General features: G+C 34.2%; 3 protein-coding genes across 7 annotated transcripts; all 3 read left to right on the top strand.

Moving 5' to 3' along the window:
- Nucleotides 1-339: 339 nt before the first annotated feature.
- Nucleotides 340-9,711, top strand: LOC116163677 (poly(A) RNA polymerase gld-2 homolog A-like). Its single transcript, XM_031477741.1, has 7 exons — nucleotides 340-498; nucleotides 586-1,017; nucleotides 1,066-1,207; nucleotides 5,095-5,335; nucleotides 5,386-5,554; nucleotides 5,598-5,870; nucleotides 9,004-9,711. Exons 2-7 carry the CDS (start codon nucleotides 642-644, stop codon nucleotides 9,447-9,449), a joined length of 1,647 nt encoding a protein of 548 aa, XP_031333601.1. The 5' UTR covers nucleotides 340-498; nucleotides 586-641; the 3' UTR covers nucleotides 9,450-9,711.
- Nucleotides 9,712-11,040: 1,329 nt separating this feature from the next.
- Nucleotides 11,041-14,016, top strand: LOC116164395. 5 transcript variants are annotated; one of them, XM_031478573.1, is made up of 5 exons: nucleotides 11,048-11,361; nucleotides 11,409-11,882; nucleotides 13,085-13,305; nucleotides 13,398-13,557; nucleotides 13,789-14,012. In XM_031478573.1, the coding sequence occupies exons 2-5, from the start codon at nucleotides 11,690-11,692 to the stop codon at nucleotides 13,902-13,904; spliced, it is 690 nt and encodes a 229-aa protein (XP_031334433.1). In that variant the 5' UTR covers nucleotides 11,048-11,361; nucleotides 11,409-11,689; the 3' UTR covers nucleotides 13,905-14,012. The 5 variants fall into 5 exon arrangements, 4 of the variants coding, with proteins under 4 accessions (XP_031334435.1, XP_031334433.1, XP_031334434.1 ...); XM_031478574.1 differs by having other exon boundaries at nucleotides 11,415-11,882; XM_031478575.1 differs by lacking the exon at nucleotides 11,409-11,882 and having other exon boundaries at nucleotides 11,041-11,226; nucleotides 13,789-14,016.
- Nucleotides 14,017-15,592: 1,576 nt separating this feature from the next.
- Nucleotides 15,593-17,719, top strand: LOC116164205 (alpha-1,3/1,6-mannosyltransferase ALG2). The gene is made up of 2 exons (XM_031478347.1): nucleotides 15,593-15,754; nucleotides 15,806-17,719. The coding sequence occupies exons 1-2, from the start codon at nucleotides 15,752-15,754 to the stop codon at nucleotides 17,636-17,638; spliced, it is 1,836 nt and encodes a 611-aa protein (XP_031334207.1). The 5' UTR covers nucleotides 15,593-15,751; the 3' UTR covers nucleotides 17,639-17,719.
- The last annotated feature ends 1,662 nt before the right edge of the window (nucleotides 17,720-19,381 follow it).

Raw genomic sequence — 19,381 nt, forward strand, 5'->3', positions numbered from 1 at the left:
AGGATGGTGCAGAAAGTGGACGACTCTAGGTGTTGCCACTTTCACTCTGTGTTAAATTGAGGGTTGAAAGTTTCTCTGCTGCAGGCAAATTATTTTGAGTTTTTTACTACTTAAAATCTAAACAGCATAATTGTATACGCAGCAGCCCGTCAAGTAACCCACACTGAGACGTCTTATGGTACCTAATCGAGAAAAAATTAAAAAAGAAATACAATTTTGAAACCTTTTTAAGAGTATAGGTGCCGAATTAAACATTTGAGAGTCTCGTTTTACTTGTAAAGATTTTTTTGACACAGCTCAAAGGTAGCACCATGTATATATTCAATGCGTTTAAGAATAGACGATTTTAAATTACCATGTATATCGAAGCGGTTGGTAATGGTGTTTGATAACCTGTTCATCTTCTTTTTTAAAATTTAGCAAACGCATTTTCGCGGTAAGAAGTGTAGCCAATATGGCCGTTAGTTCGTTTATCTATTGATTCATCTTATCAGACTGGTAAGAAAATTAACAGTTCTATAAAGAGATAATTACGTTACAATTTAAAAATACGCCGTAATACTGTTATCACTTGTTTTTTTTTAGAAGAGGAAAACATCTTTTGAGTGAATAAAATGAATGTAATATAGGCTTAAGGAAACATGTTAGCAAATGATTATTCTATGCCAATACAACTGTCCTCTACCTTAAGAACAATGCCACTGTCGAAGTATTACGAAGCCAAAAATATGCGCCACTTTGCTCTCGCTCAAAATGGGTACGATGAAGAACTTTCCAAAGATGTGCCTGCAATTAACAGTGTGTGCGACGTAGAAGGACGAAATTGTAACTTAAATGCTATAGCATTCTGCGTGGCAACACCCGTAATGCAATTAAATACTGTACCACCGCCACCGCATAATTCCTATGTTACAAAGTATAATGTTAACGTGAACAAAAGGAATAATCACCAAAACAACGCGAACTTTGAAGAGCAAAGGCCACAGTGGGGAGTTCAGCACGAAGATCACAATAACGGTGCGATTGATTAATTTATTATTTGCGTAATTGTAATGATTTTGTTAGGTGTGGGATTACGTCGAAATAGTTACAGATTTCCATACACAAGTACCTTTTATAATAACAACAACTACAGATGTGATAAGACTTCTGAATTTGTTTGTCACTCTAACAATCAGAACTACAACAATAATTATGGTAAAAATAGGTAAGAAAAATTTCAGATTTTATTTGCAATCAATTACTATCACTATTTTGTGTAAAATCAATGCCAATCTAATATTTAAGTATCTGGGTATCTTTACAAAATTGATACGAAAAATTGTACAGTTATTGTTCTGGTAAGTAGTTGGCTGTGGTTTTCTCTTTTTAGCATGAATGGTTTAATGTCAACTGTCAGTATTATTTCTCGAATTTAGTTGTTTTGATAAAAAATGTAAAAAAGCTCAGAAATTCGAAAAGTAAAAGTAGAACTTTGACAGCTGTCATGTAATAATTTTTGCAATATTAGAAAAGCCATATGTTTTTTGTGACAATCGTCAAGCACAGGCAATCTGCCCAAAACAATCACAAATTAAAAATTAAAATTAAATGATTTTTTTGATTTATGAGTCACATGGTGTACCACGTTTATTGCGCCTGTGTGTGTCATTATTAGTGATTTCGTCTATAGGTATTCTTTTACCAGAGTCCATCAGGTTTACACAATATTGGGAGTTATCCACTACCTTAAAATGTGCAGACCATACATATTCCAATTTAGTATTATCTGACATCTTGCCAGTAATGCAGATCGATAATGCACAGGGTATCCCACTTTTGACAATTTTCTTTTGTCTCCATAATTGTTGGTGCTACCAAAAAAGTAATATAGGCGTCTTTTGTTTTTTTTTTAGTTAAACTTAAAAGGGTAAAATTAAGCTTTGATCATGTTCACTTACAAGATACAGGGGAAAATCAAAAATTGTCAATTTCCGAATGACACTATCTTTTTTTAGTTAAAAGACGTACAGACCTTTTATATACAAATGTATTTTATAATGACTGAATAGTCTGCCGTTTTCACATTAAATTTTCTTTTCAAATATGTAACACAAAAATTCAAATTTTGAAATCTTTAAAGTCTTTTGAATCACTTAAATCTATTCATATACATGGTGTTTGTCATGCAGATATTTCAGGGTGTGATGGTACTCGAATATGAAAAAAAATGCAAATATATGCGTGGTCTTAAAGGGCGTCGTTTTAGTAAGTAAGTAAGTAAGTAATTTATTGTGTTAATACATTGAAGAAATGCTTACATTCGTCTGTCGAATCGTATAACACATAAACATAAAATACATGAAACATATAGAACAATATTAAATAACATGAAAAATCATTTAGATTAATTAAAATTAAAACAAAAAATAAAAAAAAATACAAACAACAAAAAACTTAAAACGTTAAAGTCTTGAGGTCGTTATCTAAAAACTCTTGGATGTTATATATTGGATTTTCGCGTAAAAAAGTTTTAAGTTTCTTGGAAAAGTTCATTTAGAGATTGGAAACAAGAAGGTAGACGGTTATACAACACAGGGCCCCAATAATTATGTGCCGTCTGCGACGTTTTTAATCGTAATCTATCATTATACAGTGTGTAAAGCGATGGGGTATACAAGAGGGAATTTTTTTAAAATATTGATTTATGACAAAAATTTATTCTTCATGATAATAATAATAATGTTTATTGTTGTTCAACAGACTCATAATCCATATATGAACAATCGCAAAAAAAGATAAATAAATCGTTAAGCGCATACTGCATTATTAAAACTATAGTAGGAACTCATATTAGAAAACATAAAATCAATATAAATATTGCAATAGGTAATTTTAACTAGTGAAATAAATAAATACCTTTGACATTTAAGTTCTAAACTAAAAATAGAATATTGATAAAAAGAGAATTAAAAAAAAATAAATAAAGTAAAGAAAATGGAATGATATTTTTTGCTTGCTTTGAAAGTACCAATAACGTTTTGATTGTTTGTTGTTTGATAGCAATAAGCCGCGTACAGACCGGATTCCAACGCCAAGCCAACGAATCCAAGCACATGTGACGTTGGCGTTTGTCGTTGGAAACGATTGGAATGCCCTCATCCACACCAAAATTTAAGATTTGAGTTGGACTTGGTGGGACCGTGTTGGGTAAAGTTCGGTAACCGGTGCTGCTGGTCTGTTAAACAATGTCAAGCGACGAGGACGATTTACTGCTGGCGAGTGCGGGGTTTTTAATAATGAATTAGGAGTTTGTATAGTGGCAGTCACTTACTAGAGGAACTTCAAAATGAAGATGGTGGACATTTTAAAAAGGCAGACAAACGACTAAAAACTAAAATCGCGACAAATCCTGTCCAGACCACATCAAATTTCCCTTTGATGTACCGCTCACTGAGCGAACGCAATCGAACGCCAACAGCGCCGTTGGAAGCGGTTGGAAACCGTTGGCTCGTGCGGTACACACCAATCCGAACACCTCCAAATCTGTAACCATATGTGCCTCGGCTTGCGCTGGAAACTCGGTCTGTACGCGCCTATACGCTATTTTGATTATAATGTAGAATAACATTCAATAAAAAAAATTAATTTTATTATTTTTCCAGATTTCTATAAATAAATTTTATATTATCGAAACGTTATTGGTACTTTCAAAGCAAGCAAAAAATATCACGAAGAATACATTTTTTACATAAATCAATATTTAAAAAAAAATTCCCTCTTGTATACCCATCACTTTACACACTGTATATTTGATTTTTGTTCCGAGTATTGTAAGAATGAACATTTTTATGCGTTATATAATTTGATTTATTTCTATGAACGAACAACAAAACTGAGTCAAAAATGTATTGTGATGGAGCTGTTAGAATTTGCAACGATTTAAAGATATTGCGACAGTCCTCCCTGTAGCCAGCATTTACAATATTCCGCACACAGTGCCTTTGCATGGCAAACGTTCTTTTCATTGCTGTAGAATGACCCCAGGCAATGATGGCGTAACTAATGATAGAATGTGCAAAGCTATAATAAACGCATTTTAGAACCTTCACGTTATACATGGTGGCAAAGTTTAAATTTTTTTCTCATATTTTGCGTTTTCTCTCTATGGTGTTTCATTAAAAAAATGAAGGTAGGTCATTACCTGGCCCTCATATACTTATTCTGGAAATGGAAGATTATTCAACAATCCTAAATAAAAGTTTTGTAAGAATCAAGGTAAGAATATTCTAAAATTGACAATTTTGTGATTTCCCCCCATATCGGCGAGCGCGTGAAAACTTTCAAATTATGATCTTAATACTAAAGTTTGAGCCAAAAAAGAGCACATGACCCCCATATTACTTTTTTGCAAGCACCAGCAATTATGGAGATACCCGATGAAAGTGTTGAAATTGGGACACCCAATACTACCTGTACATATAGTGCTGATACTGCGCATAAGTACCATTGATGGTACTGAAAAAAATGATTTTAATAAAAAAATCCCATAAAAACACTGTTTTACTTTAAGTGAATGATAATGACATGTTTACCTTGCGAATATAATATTACAAAATAGTGCACAGGACATAAAAAGCTGGTTCAAAGTTAATATAGCCGCAATCTCAATGCGATTTCAGAACGTGGGAAAATATTCCGGAAAAACCCAACTAATTAGATCAGAAAATTTCGATTATTTCCGAAGATATGTCAGAAAAACCGAATTCTGCGGATTTCGTTTTTATTTTTTTTAAATCTTATTTGAACAAATTTAATACAAAAAAATAAAAAAACACTTTCTCATTGCCACTTTTGGAGCTCTACAAGACAAAGTTTAGAAATTTTTAATACAATGTTTTGTTACGGAGAAATCTCCATTGCGTATCATTTTTTAATATGAATACAACGATGTACAGCACACAAAAAAAAACAAAAGTTGGCAACTCTGTTGGTTTCAACAGAATGGTGCACTGGCGTACAACATCCTAATCATGCGAGAATTTTGTTAAGTTAATCTACTGACAATAAATTAGAGACCACGTGAATTAGAGGAATATTACTATTTTTTTACAGATATTATGGAAACCATGGAAAAAAGCCTAGGAAAGTTAAAACCCATTTGCATATCAGTGGTCTGGTCCAGCGATTTACGTCCAGAGCGAAACTATTTAAAACAGATCTTTTATCTGCAAAAGTGAATAAAATGAATCAATTAGATAAGGCAATATGGGACTTATTTTGTGCGAAAGCGCAGTCCGAAGAAACCTACCTTCATAAATTGGATTTATGGGCGAAGCTGTTTCTTCACATTACAGTAAGCATCTTTTTTTTTACAGTGTTTCCTCACTCATAGATGTATTTTAGAAACTGTTCGAAAGATACGGTTTATTTATGGTAGGGTCCACGATGTCTGGCTTAGCGACAAAAAATAGTGACATAGATATGTGTTTATTACTAAGAACTGGCGCTACGGATAATAGGGCCAACGCGGTTTATTACTTAGAAATAATAAGAAATTCCTTAATTAACTGTGGTAAGGTTTGAAGATCATTTCTATTGATGATAGGTTTTTGTAGATTTTGTACAAGCACCCGAGGTGATTTTAGCTAAAGTGCCTATCTTAAAATTTAGAACAAGCGAACACGGTTTTGAAGTAGATTTAAATTGCAATAATACGGTCGGAATACGCAATACACACTTACTTCATTGTTATACACAATTGGACTGGAGAGTGCGACCGTTGATTATTATTGTTAAATTATGGGCACAAGCTAATGGTATAAATGACGCTAAAACTATGACAATTTCTAGTTACTCGTATGCACTTATGGTGATACATTTTTTACAGTGTAAGTACTCCACATCAGCCTTTAATTCAAACTTGGGCTCGTATTGCAATTTGTAATTATGATTGTCATTTCAATTTAGGAGGCATGAAAATAATCTATTGCTCGGTCCTTTTAACAGCATGGTTCCCTTACCCTTTGTAAATCCCAGTAAGTTTTTCTTCTAAATTTTGAGAATACGATCACTAGGTCTTTACCTTACTTATCTAATAATAATATTCTACACAGTACATATACACTTATCTACTTCAGTAAAACAGGATACTCAGGTTGAAATAAATGTTAGCACATGTCTTGGAGTTTCAGTGGTTCATTGGTTATCGAGTAAAAGTACCATATGTCTGTACCTTTGTGTGGGGTGTGTTTAATGTCGGCATACCAAAATAATACTTTGGACCTTTTTTGATTTTTTTCACTTGGGGTTTTCATTTCAAACTCCCAAACAGCGAAACCAATTTATTGAGCCCTTCAATTCTGCATTTGACATCTATACATTGAAATTAGTTTCAGTGGCGTAGTGTACAAAGGCAGGGGTTGGAACTTGGAACCCATAGGATATTTAGTTTCTTATATTTTTTGTTTTTGAGGGTTCCATAATAAAAAATATATTATAGGGAAAAAATAATACACAAAACTAAAATACATTAATATTTTGCATAAACATATTTTTTAAATGTAATTTTTAAGCTTGCGCGTTCGATTCACCTCTGTCAACTGCCTCTCTTTTTTTACTTCTCTATTCTTTGGCAGTAATTTCAACTCTTACTTTCCACACGCATTCTTCAACTCTCTTACTTTTTTTATTATCCTTATTTTCAGTATTAGTCACTCTAAAATATGTTATGTTTCCTGAATCTCACATGACAAAGTTTACCCTTGGACACTACGTTTTACTTTCTGTAGCGAAAGTTAAAAATTCAAAACATTCCCTCTAAACGGGAACGGAGAACAAACAAAGAAATAAAGGACTTGTACCTGAAATTCCCGAAATGCGAAAATGAAACGTTATTTTTAGATAAACGAGCAAATGCTATTAAAATACTCTTATTTTGAGCATTTCCTGAAATATGAACTATATGTACAGTGTGTAAAGCGATGGGGTGTACAAGAGGGGATTTTTTTAAAAATATTGATTTATGAAAAAAATTTATTCTTCATGATATTTTTTGCTTGGTTTGAAAGTACCAATAACCCCAAACAATCGAAACGTTATTGGTACTTTCAAACCAAGCAAAAAATTTCATAAATCAATATTTTTAAAAAAATCCTCTCTTGTATACCCCATTGCTTTACACATTTATGCAATGTATATTCCATGCCCTAATAACGGTTTTCCCTATTTATCTCAAATTTTTTATCAACATACTGATAACTTTGTTTTTTTTTAATTAGAAAAAGATACGGAATTTATTGGCGCAAAAAAACATTATACATTCTATTTGAAAAACCAAACTTTATAAAAATACTGGCTTACTAAAAGGGTATTTTTATAACTTTTAATTCTTCATACTCTATTGCATTTTTGGACTTTTGCGCTGTTGCCACGTTCGCGCAAGTAATACGACATTGTCAATCTAGGCAGCTTTGAAAAGTCACTACGAGAAGTACAAACCGCATCACTCTTATCTCTTTAAATTCTCAAAATATCCCGAAAAACATCTAAAACAAGTAATTTGGAACACCCTGTACTGTACCACTGAGGGTCACTTTTAGCTTCCTAGCATGAGGTAAGTTAGCTATTGCGATCACCGTTTTTTGGACATGTCAAAATGTCAACGTTTTACATCATTTTAAGCAACTTTTAAAAAATACATTTTTTTTCCGTCTGTATGTGCGTATGTTGGCAATTTTCCGAGGTAACGGCTCGACGGATTCGTTTCAAATGTTGGATATGCATATTAGGCATACGGAAACGAAAAATAACAGACCGAATTTTTGAAAAAAATTTTGGAGCACCGCAACGCCATCTAACTTTTTTTTTTCAAAAAGTAACCTAACCTTATTTTTCTGTACCTACAACAATTGTGCCAGGTTTTATTACAAAAAAACTGAGAAAAAAATGTCAACGTTAAAAAATTAAAAATTTTTGTCACCAAAATTAAATTAATTCTTTAGGAATTACAATTAATTCTAATTAGGAATTAAAACTAATTATATGTTGCCCTGTGACATTAAAATCAAAATATAAATAAAAGCAATAGATAAACATGAGCAAAAATTTAAAAAAAGCGGTCACCCATCCAAATACTGAGCGGGCGTGACCTGGCTTAACTTTGGTGATCGGACGAGAGCCTGTATTTTCAATGTGGTATTGTCGTTGTCGAGAAAATGACTGTTCTAAGGAACGTGAAAGTATCTTTTCTTAAAAAAAGAGCACACGAAAAGGATGAGAATTTCGCAATTTGGGGCTTTGAGCACTGTGGAAGAGATCATTAAACAATTTTCGCATGCTTGACGGAAAATGCGTTGAGTCATGTCTTAAGAAAAAGATGCACAAAACAATAGAAAGAATCCAAAACAAAGCAATTTTCAATTATGCACCAATAAAAATTGCTCATTAATAATAGTTTAAGATATAACATCCAAATTACATTGAATTTTGTAAGAGGTTAAAAGTTTTCATGTGGGAATTTGAACAATTTAGTGTTTAGTAATAAAACGGCACATACAACAAATTAATATGACTTTTGGCAATGTACCTATATTAGCCATAAAGGATTTAAGACTGTCAAAAACGTTTTTCTTTTGTTAAATATTTGCTTTGAACTAGGAACCTGCCCTGTCAAGAATTTGGCAACTGGTTGTAAAGTGAAAAACTGAACAATTTCGTTTCTTTATGTCCTGACAAGTGACATTGGTTCAACCCCACAAAAGGAAGGTGTGCTATGGAACTTTTATGTAATTAGCAAGACTACACACTTTTGGGGACATATACTTCTATATTCCCGCCCCTATTTGCAATATACTTTTACTAAGTTGTAAAAAATGGACTAGTAACAGTTGGCGCTGGATGTGAAATGCTTTGTACGTATTTCAGTTGGATATCTTGTATTACAAGTAAGGTAAAGACCTATTTAGGTGAAGGTTAATTAAATTTCTGTGTGATGTTATACAATTATTGCTCTATTTTTAATAGGTGGAGTGGTACCTCCAGTAATACCATGCTTGCATGGTCTGTACCCTGAGAAATTTAACCCCGACAGGGAAATCCACGATATTGATGTACAAGAAGAATTACCTCGATTTGTATCCGATAATAAGCAATCGTTAGGGGAATTATTAAATGGATTTTTATATTATTACGCAAATTTTAACTTCGATGTACACGCGATATCTGTGCGAGTTGCAGCTCGCGTAACGGTGGACGAGTGTCGTTACGCACGCTCTCTTAAAAATGATCCGCATCAGTGGAAATATTTATGCATCGAGGAACCTTTTGATCTTACAAATACAGCACGCTCGGTTTACGATTTAGCCACGTTTAAGCGCATTCAAAAGGTGTTTGAAGTTTCCAGCAGCACTTTAATGAAGACTGAAGATCTTAGCCGTATTTTAGTAAACGTAAACGATAACCAAAGATGATATGGTACTCTAAAACTACATGCACACCTTTTTGTGGTATTAGTTTTGGATTTAGTTCTGCAAGTTTAGGCTAAGATGTATTTTATTTGTTGTGTTTTGTCCTTGTTCTTGTTTACAAATTTATTTAAAAATGAAAAAAAATATATATTTGTAGAGATAAGAAATGGAAGTTGCGTAGTATTTTTGAAAAATCGCAACCTCCCATACCAGTATTATTGTAGATTATCATTTACTTCTGGAATGAAATGTGCAATTTTATTTATAGAACTTACAGAAAAAATAATCTACTTTTGAATGTATGGAAATACTGTAAGTAAATCACTTTTCATGTGCGAAAGGTATAAGTGGTTGTTGCGCGATAACTACATTTTTTATTAATATTTTTTATATACCTAAAACATCATTCATTCCACACTTGTACAGGAGTTCATAAAAAATGTAGCTAGCATTTAATGAAATGTATCCATCTAAAAAAAAATTGAAAAACAAGTTACTCGATTTAAATACATATCATTTATTAACGGGTAAAAATTATTATTAAATATTGTTATGTGTAAGTCTTAAGACTATAAAAATGAACAACGATTTAATTACATCTTTTCAAAACTGTGTAATGAGTTTTTAAGACTTTAGTCACTTGCCGACTTAATGTTTGTGATTGTTTAAAAGTAATGTTTCCCAACAATTAAATGGGACTATTCATATTGTTATACTTAATTCAGTTCAATATTAACTTTATACGCTCAAATATTGCTTTGTTAAGATCTCGATTTGAATATTTAATCGATTATAATAATCACATGGTGCCAATATTTAGCGACATTAAACATGTTATTAGACAATATTGAATGTCCGAAACAATAAATGTTACAATAAATCTAAAAAAAAAATGTTATTCGTGAAAATAAACTGCATCTATAAATTGTTGTACTTTATGTTTTCCTTTACAGACATGATTAACTGTTGAAACTGTAATGATATTCTTTGAAATAGAGAAAATTCGAATACCCTCCAATCAAAATAACTGACCCAATCAGACAAAAATCCTAATTATTTCCTTGTATTACGACACCCTCAGGGTACTGGACGAGAAAGCGTGTTAGTGGCAACAAATGGAAATGTGGAAGGAAATTATCTAGAAGCATTGAATAAAAGCAGTATTTGATTCAATCGTAAAAAGGAATTTGTTATTAAAGTTGCTTGTGTTAGATATGTATGGAGGATACCGCCTCTGAAAGTGTTGGTAATAAAAGTTTGATGCTAAAATCAATTTTCATTGTACCTTTTATGGCCGTTTGCACCGACAAATTTAAGCGTAGCTTAGAATCCATGGCAACGATTGAGATAATCGTTGCCTTGGATTTTAAGCTAAGGTTCGCTTAAATTTGTTGGTGCAAACGGCCATTAATGGGGCTATTATAGTTTTTAGGCTCCTATCTGAAGTTATTTTTGAGAAAGGTTTCTGAAAAAAAATAGTTATGGGCCCTTCTACTAGGCCTTCGTACGGAGTGAAATTTTTCTAAATGATGGGATTTCAATTCATAGATTAAAAAATAATCTATGAATTCATCAGAATTCATGTTTTTTTGTAATAATGTAGATGGGATTATAATAGATGGCGGCACAAGAGAAGGTCGTAGGCGTTGATGGTCTGTGGTCGTGAGCACTGAGCCACAAATGTGCAGTGCAGTGAGGAGTGAGTGAGCCAAGCTGTAGTGAGCGTGCCAAGCTGTAGTGAGCGTCATGATTCGTGAGGGAGAATCCGACGTCTTTGATTGTAATGTGATTGTATTTATTTCATGAATCATGCTAAAATGATGTATTAAACAAACCAAACAGCCAAACGTGTTCAGAAACTGAAGTTTAAACTTGGATGGCATAACCTCTGAGAACTACTTTTTTAAACAAAAATGTAACATATTCATGCAAGGATAAGAAAGTATCACAAGAGAATAAAAGTTACAGATTATTGAATTTACTCTGGGACCATGCATTGAGAATTTAGAATACAGTCGAGAAATTTAATCAAAAGTCTACATCAACCAAAAGCATGATGTACGAAAGATACCAGCTTTTCACACAATGTAAAAGTGACAAGCAAACTGTGTACTACAACAGAGCGCAAAATACTTTCCGCGTCCTGTGAATTTAAAATGTTGACTGACAGTTTAATTAAAGGTAGACTAATTTTAGGTGCTGACCAACTTCTTTGGTAACCAAAACTTGCATTGGAGCAAGCGATGGAACGTTGTTTTATTGTACAGATTACACAAAAACAAATGCAAACAATGACAGGCGAGCTAGGGGCAGAGGTCAACTGGATGAAAAAGATACAAGGAGAGTACACGGAAGGCAACCGCAATCTAGCTGGACTACTGCCACAACACTCAGTCAACCGACTTGACGGGTCAGTGGGGAAACCACAGAATACAAGTACATAGCAAAGTTTAATTAAAAACCGCATGTTGTCTATGTACGCATGTATTTAATAAATGCCCTGCGTACAGACTAATTGTTCTAAATCATTTTAGGGTAGCATAAAATTAATCCAATTGATGTAGATGCAATGTTGAAAATGAATTGAACTGTGCACAAGATAATAATTGGTTTGTTGGTTGGTTTCATATAGCGGGTTACTCCAATGATAAAAGGTGTAAGTATATTGACCAACCAACCAACACGGGACAGCTGCTGCGCATGAAGTAGCCCCAAGGAGACCAACAAACCAAATGTGCTTGTAGGAAATTTAGATTTACGGGTTGAAAATTTAGAAGTAATTATTTAGGTGGTTTGAGGATAAATTGTAAATGAAACAAAAAACAATAATTGTTTAGGTCAAGTAATTGTCTCAAATTTCAAGTAATAGATTCATTAAGGCTACATTAGGGCCTGATGCTGCATTAAATTAAGATTAATAGACTTCACCCACCTAAAAAAGTATGTTTTACATTAAAAAAACAAATAAAATGGAAAAGATACAAATCATTACAAAAGTCTATAGGGACCAACAGGATCGGTTGGTCATTGAGATCTGAGAGTGCTTGGATCCCAAGGATTAATAATGTAATTAAAAAATGAAACTACGAAACAATAATCAAAATTACTTGTCTGTAGTTAACATAAAGTGCACAAAATAGTGCCACAAAAAGTAGGTTTGAGCGTACAATTAAAATTACATCAAGATTAGATTTGTAAATCCTAGGTCTATGAAAATTGTTACAATGTGAATTCTGTATAATAATAATAATATTTATTTTTGACATTCAGTTGACACTGCTTAGTTTCGTCTGGATATAAACAAATAGTAAGTAAGTATTTAACAATCAAAAATACATCAATAAAGATAAAACAAACAGTATTAGCTTAGTACTTAGCTAAACATAAATGGAGGGTTGTGGAGCGAGCAACTCTTCAACACTGTACTACCTACTACTTTTTGACAAACCGTTGTTCTTTGTATCTTGTATTGTGCTCGTGATGCCGCTTTTCATGTAATTTCGTGTAATAAATGCAGGACAAGTGAGAGGAAGAATAATAAATGACATCTTTAATGTAACATTTGTTTATTTCACACTCCTATTCATTTAAATAAATTTTATCAAATAATAAAACAAACACTAAATACATTCTTTTAGGTCAGTCGACTATATTTTGTAGTCTTAAAAGGATAGAACTAAAGGTTGAGAAAAACAAATTGCATCTAGAAGAAATTCTAAGACACCTTGATCACCAAGCTGGAGGAATTCAAAAAACTAGGAGGCCGTTGGGTTGGCCTAGCAATTTTCCTTTGGAAAATGACGATTGTTTTCAAGAATGGGAGAAATTCTTATGTAATGAAAAAAATTTCGATTATGCGGTAAAGTATCCTTCATTATTAGTGCATGTGAACTAATCTATAGTTTTAAATTTTAATTAACATGCAATTTAATTTAATGAGTCTAATTTTAGGTCAGTTACTTTAGTTTTGTTTCCAATTGTAGTCCTTCTGAAAATGTCAGGAACTTTTTGTCAAAGGTCTTGACCAATAAATTTGCGCAACATTTCAACTGGGTGGGGCATGGAGAGAAGAGAGCATTCAGAAATACTCTTACAAAAAAATTGTTATATGGTAAGCCTCAATTTCAAAATTTCGTTATGCATATAGGCATTCCGTATCTTATATTAGATAATTAAACTTCCACTTTTACCAATTGCCTGTGAGTCGAGCTGTGAGTATTGCTCAAAATAATTTGCGGAACAGTTTTTGCATTGGAATCCTTTTGATGCATTGTGAAATTCGTCACCCGCTCGACACGCACCCTGTTAAAAATGGTGTGGTATAGTTAGGTATTTTTTTTAGCATACCCTAGAACTCCTTCAAACAGCCATGAGGAGAAATCAATGGACGAAGCGACAAAAAATTGGTTGAAATTGGCTAAAGCCAGATCAAATTATACAAAAAGAGCTATGAAATAATTTCAAATTAATATCTTCAAGTTTATTTAAGTACATATACTTATCTTCATTGTTCATATTTTATTTATAAGTACTATGTAGTTTTGTTATCTGTTGTCTAATTAAAAACCATATTCATTTAAAATATTCTCCTTTACTTATTTATTTACGAAAAACTTAATATTCAGGGTAATTAAAATGGAATGGGTGAATTCAAAGATCTTTCTTTAAAATTACTTCCACTTTACAAATATAACGTGTACGGCAATATTTTGGTATTCAAAAACTGTTTATTACTCCTCCATCACATCAGGATTCCGGTTCAATTTGGGGATGTTTAGTGCCGGTGGCTTTAGCGAGGCGATCAGTCTCTTCGTTACCGGCTATATCCCCTCACGTCTGGGGATGCACACTAACGTAACACAATTACGCCTGGCTATTTGTTCCAGTTTTGTATGGCATTCCATAAAGCAGGTTGGAGGTCAGGGAGAAGGTTGCTAGAGCTTCTTAAGAGCTGCGTGACTCCGAGAAGATGTAAATGCGCGCACCTATTGCTCTTCTAGTATAAAAACAGTCACGTCAATCGTCGCAGGTATAGGTAGTCGCTCACTGCAAAACTGGTCTCTTATGAGGTGGACACAAATAGCCCATGCGAAGAAAAAGACATAAGTTTTCCAGTGGGCGACTACCTGCGACTGTATTTATACTAGTCTACCTATATGACCTCTGGGGGGCTGCTTATAGCTATCTATAACCGCGGCTTGAAATACTTAGGGGTGTTTCCTATGAGGCCATTGAGAGAGCGCGTAATTGGGCCCAGTTATTCCTATTCCCAACCCTTCCATAGACTGGGAGCACGGAACTGAGTCATCATATACCAGCATTATACAATGTGAGGCTTCCAAGTTATAACCTCGTGTCCAGCATGACTCCTAAGCATTTGCATTCTGGAGTGTAATCCAGCTCAGCTCCCGCGTGCCCAATGTTTCCCAAAACGCTTTCTTTGCCTTCCGGTTCACCTTTATGCTGAGGGGGTACGTCCCATTTCCTGATCCTTCCAGTTTCTTTGATTTTGAGAAACCCTTCCCTTGACTTTGGTTGAGCCACGCCCAGGGCTTGCTTGTCTGATGGTTGGGGCAGTTGAGCTTTCCCCGACTTCAATTAGAGTCACCTCTTGGTGTGTTGTGCTTTGAGTGTTCTATTAGAGGCTTCTTTGGGCTTTGAGGGCCCAGCCTCTTCAGTGGGCTGATTGATTTTTTGTTCGGCCTTTCTGTGTCTGCGAGTAAACAGAACTTGCCTGAACTTGAAAGCCAATTATTGCGGTATGTCTAGCTCTAGATAACTGGTCAACGTATTATCTCGACCGTGAAGACTACTATTACAGCGGTGACGTTTTTAATAGTTCTCCGGACAGTATAAAAAATCCGCAGAATAAAAGAAATTTCAAACGTTCTTTTACGTATGTACCCGACACGCGCCTCTAGCTAACTGATTTTGAATGTTGTTTTGTCCTGTAAAGTATCTATCTATATCATTGTTTGTTAACTTGTTGTTTTTCCCTGACCATGCCTATATGTTTTTTACAATCTATGGCAATAAATGATATTATTAGTTACCAACATTTTTATCTGTAGCTACACAGACCGTTAACGAGACCACCCTGTATATCTACTAGAGTTAAGCACGGAATATTTTCTGATTACCCCTGGTACAAACTTTCCTAACCTGAAATCTGGCAATGTACTGATAATTTAATACCTTTTTGCTTTTTATCTCTTATCATAAAAGTACAAAATTCCCGGGTTCATAAAAGGTGAGGCGACATTTTGTACCAAAAGCTAATGAAATAGTGTATTCTTGATTGTTTTATGGTAAGTGGTGCACATAAAAAAATTAACCAATAATAATAAATGTACTTTTAGATGCCTGTTAAGAAACCGAAAATTGTGTTTGTACATCCCGATTTGGGCATCGGAGGAGCTGAACGGTTGGTACTCGATGTAGCTGTGGCTTTATCAGAAAAAAATGAAGTCTCATTCGTTACGAATCACTTCAATAAACACCACGCATTTGAAGAGCTTTGCGATGGCCAATTTCCAGTACGTGTCATAGGCAATTGGATTCCTCGTGGACTATGTGGTATATTTCAAGCTCTTTTTTCGTACTTACGAATGATATACCTAGCGCTTTTTTATGTGCTCTTTATAAACAAAAGTGAGAAGCCTGATTTATTCTTTATTGATCAAATACCAATGGCTGTTCCATTTATAAAGTTGGCAGGCGGTAAAGTTATATACTACTGTCATCATCCGGATTTATTGGCGAGTACGCCCGGTGGATTTTTAAAACGTCTTTATCGCTTACCGATCAACTGGTTAGAATTGCAATGTACCGCATTATCCGATGTGATTCTTGTTAATAGTAAATATACGAAAAAAGTTTTTCAAAAAACTTTCCCAGAAATTACGAAGAATATTTCTATTCTTTATCCTACAATTTCGTCTTCTTACCAGGCTCTGATTGCGAATAGCCATTTTAAAAATGCCGAGGAAATTGCCCACATACCAAAGGAAACTTTTGTGTTTTTGTCGATTAATCGTTTCCATCCAGCTAAAAAATTGGAGTTGGCTATGGATGCCTTAGAGGCTGCTCAAACTAAGCTATCCTCATCTGAATGGGGTGGAATTCATCTTATAATGGCAGGTGGCTATGATCCCGACTCTAGCATTAACGCTTTCTATTTTGCCAAATTGGTGAAATTATGCGAAAATAAGAATTTAATGGCGAAAGTAACATTTTTGAAGTCACCATCTGATAATTTAAAAGCTGACCTTTTGCTGCGTTGTAACTGTCTTCTTTATACTCCAATTAATGAACATTTTGGAATAGTGCCTTTGGAAGCAATGACGGCAGGAAAACCTGTAATAGCTTGCAATAGTGGTGGACCTTGTGAAACTGTGCAGGATGGCGTTACCGGATATTTGTGTGAGCCAACAGGTGACTCTGTAGCCAATGCCATTACTAAAATTATAAAGGATGATAATGCAGAGAGAATGGGTCTCATGGGTAAGGCCAGGTTAGAACAGTATTTTTCATATGAAAGTTTTGTAAATCATGCTAATAAAATTGTCGATAAATTTCTACGTGGCGAAGATCCCACCAAAACTACATCTGATAGTCTGAACCAAAACAATCAAGAGACTGAGCCCAGTACTGAAGAACACAGTAACGAAACTCGATGTCCCCCTACTAGTCCAATTTCGGTTGTTGAAGAACATCAAAATACACCTGCAAGCAACAGAAGTAATTCCTTCTCAGAACCCAATCATGCAGAAAGCGCAAACGGTCAAAACAGTATTTCCTCGCCAAATACAAGTTTTGAAGAAAATAGTACCCAACTTAATAGCAGTCACTCCTCGTCAGAAAAAGCTATCCAGAGGAGTTCGGACAATTTGAATTTAAGCAATGGTTCAGAACCTATCAGTGATGAGAATATAAACAACGTCGAAGCTGCTGAAGATCACAGTAGCGATTTTGTATCACCAACACAAGTATTCAAGCCTAATATTGTAGGGGGAAGTGGTGATAAATATGAAAAGTGGTCTCCTAGTAGTCTATTGGATCAAATGCTCTTTGAAGAACGTTTACATAGCCTTCCAACTGAAAAAGGTCGTAATCCCTCTGAACTGAGCCAAAATGAATTGAGTGTGAGCCCAGCTTCAGAAGCTGGTAATGAAGATTACATACAAATGTGAAGCTACATTTTTAATAGGTACTGTATTTTTATTGTGATGTTTTTTTAATAAATTTAAACCTGTATTGTTTGGTACACTATATATACATGTTACTCAGCTTGCTTTTAAATTATGAATTTGGGAAACAATAGTGATACCCACAACCTGAGGCAAAAGAATGAAACAAATATGCTTTGCCAACAATCTTTGTGTACAATTCGAAAGATTACGCCCTTTGGAGCATAGGAGTCGGTTCTTACCTCAACCTGGAAAAATTTTTGAAAAATTGTCAAATCGCATTTTCCTTTTCTCTAAATATTGACCAATTAGAAAGCTGCTTATAATTATATTGACATCAATTTTATTTTCGCACTGCAGATTGTAGTAAATTTTGCCTGCCCCCAAGAAAATTCAATGCCTAGTAATTTGCGCCAATAGTATAAAAGTGCATGTAGGTACCTATAAATTTTATTCACATTATACCTATTGGCCACTAAATTCGTGATGTGTTCCTTTCTCAACCTGTAGTTATAGGTAGAAGTTTCATAGTTTCCTCTGTGGTTGTAAGAGCGTTACTATGGAAAGAAATGTCTTATTTTAAGATCTTTCTAAGCATATTTCGTATTTTTTGGGCTATATATCGCCCGTTTGTATTTTGGGGCTTTAAATTTAGAAATTTCGAAAAATCCTCGAACACATCAATTTTGTATACGAGAGGGGCAACTTTTGGAATACAAATCACGAACCCAAGTCTTCACCCCTCTACGTAGGGAGCTTAATCCCTAAAATTTTAAATGGAATCCTGTGGCATATGGCACGTTATTTGAAAGCCAATTTAATCGTGATTACTAATCTGCTTTGCTTTTTAAATTCTATTGATTCGTTTCGGAGATATTTGCATTTGAAATGGTTTTTTCTAAAAAAACCAAAACAAATGCGATCTAAGCCACCTTGTATTAAAAAAGGTTTAAATTGTGCAAAAAATAACAAATAACTTTAAACACACAACATTATTTCAATAAATGCTCGACTTGCCTTCCGCCTGCTTCCATGCAATATTAAAGATTTGCTTCAAAACGCTGCCGTACATGTTGCAAGATTCAGGGGTAATCGCTCGAAATTGTTGAGTTATACCATAGTGTATTATATTCTTACACTATGGTTATACGTGCTCGCAACCCTTGTAATATTCCGGGCGGAGTAGCATAAACTTTATTCTTTAAGTATCCCCACAAGAAGTAATCTAAAGGACTTAAATCAGGGGAAAAAACCATTTCAAATGCTAATATCTCCGAAACGAATCAATAGAATTGAAAAAGCAAAGCAGATTAGTAATCACGATTAAATTGGCTTTCAAATAATGTGCCATTTGCCATAGGATTCCATTTAAAATTTTAGGGGTTAAGCTCCCTATGTAGAGGGGTGAAGACTTGGGTTCGTGATTTGTATTCCAAAAGTTGTCCCCCTCGAATACAAAATTGACGTGTTCGAGGATTTTTCAAAATTTCTAAATTTAATACCCTAAAAGCCCTCTGTATACTTCTCATTGGGCCACTCTGTATACCTACCCTAAACAAGACACCTACTTTAAGCTCTAAGTACACCAGTAGGTACCCAAAAAAGCCATCAACAGCAAAGTTTGACAACCACTAGAATTCAAAGGAATGAATTTTGAGGTGCTTTGACTCAAATGGTCTATAAATCATTTAATGGCCGTTTGCACCCAAATTTAAGCGGAGCTTAGCTTAAAATCCATGACAACTA

This window comes from Photinus pyralis, unplaced genomic scaffold (assembly GCF_008802855.1).
Source record: "Photinus pyralis isolate 1611_PpyrPB1 unplaced genomic scaffold, Ppyr1.3 Ppyr1.4_LG2, whole genome shotgun sequence".
Lineage (NCBI taxonomy): Eukaryota > Metazoa > Arthropoda > Insecta > Coleoptera > Lampyridae > Photinus > Photinus pyralis.

What these genes read in the sequence shown, in the direction of transcription:
- LOC116163677 (XM_031477741.1), top strand. Translation starts at nt 642, where the DNA reads ATGTTAGCAAATGATTATTCTATGCCAATACAACTGTCCTCTACCTTA. An exon ending in GCACGAAGATCACAATAACG is followed by an intron (nt 1,018 to 1,065) that starts GTGCGATTGATT and finishes TGATTTTGTTAG; the next exon opens with GTGTGGGATTACGTCGAAAT. An exon ending in GGTGATACATTTTTTACAGT is followed by an intron (nt 5,871 to 9,003) that starts GTAAGTACTCCA and finishes TATTTTTAATAG; the next exon opens with GTGGAGTGGTACCTCCAGTA.
- LOC116164395 (XM_031478573.1), top strand. Translation starts at nt 11,690, where the DNA reads ATGGAACGTTGTTTTATTGTACAGATTACACAAAAACAAATGCAAACA. An exon ending in GGGGAAACCACAGAATACAA is followed by an intron (nt 11,883 to 13,084) that starts GTACATAGCAAA and finishes ACATTCTTTTAG; the next exon opens with GTCAGTCGACTATATTTTGT. An exon ending in TACAAAAAAATTGTTATATG is followed by an intron (nt 13,558 to 13,788) that starts GTAAGCCTCAAT and finishes TATTTTTTTTAG; the next exon opens with CATACCCTAGAACTCCTTCA.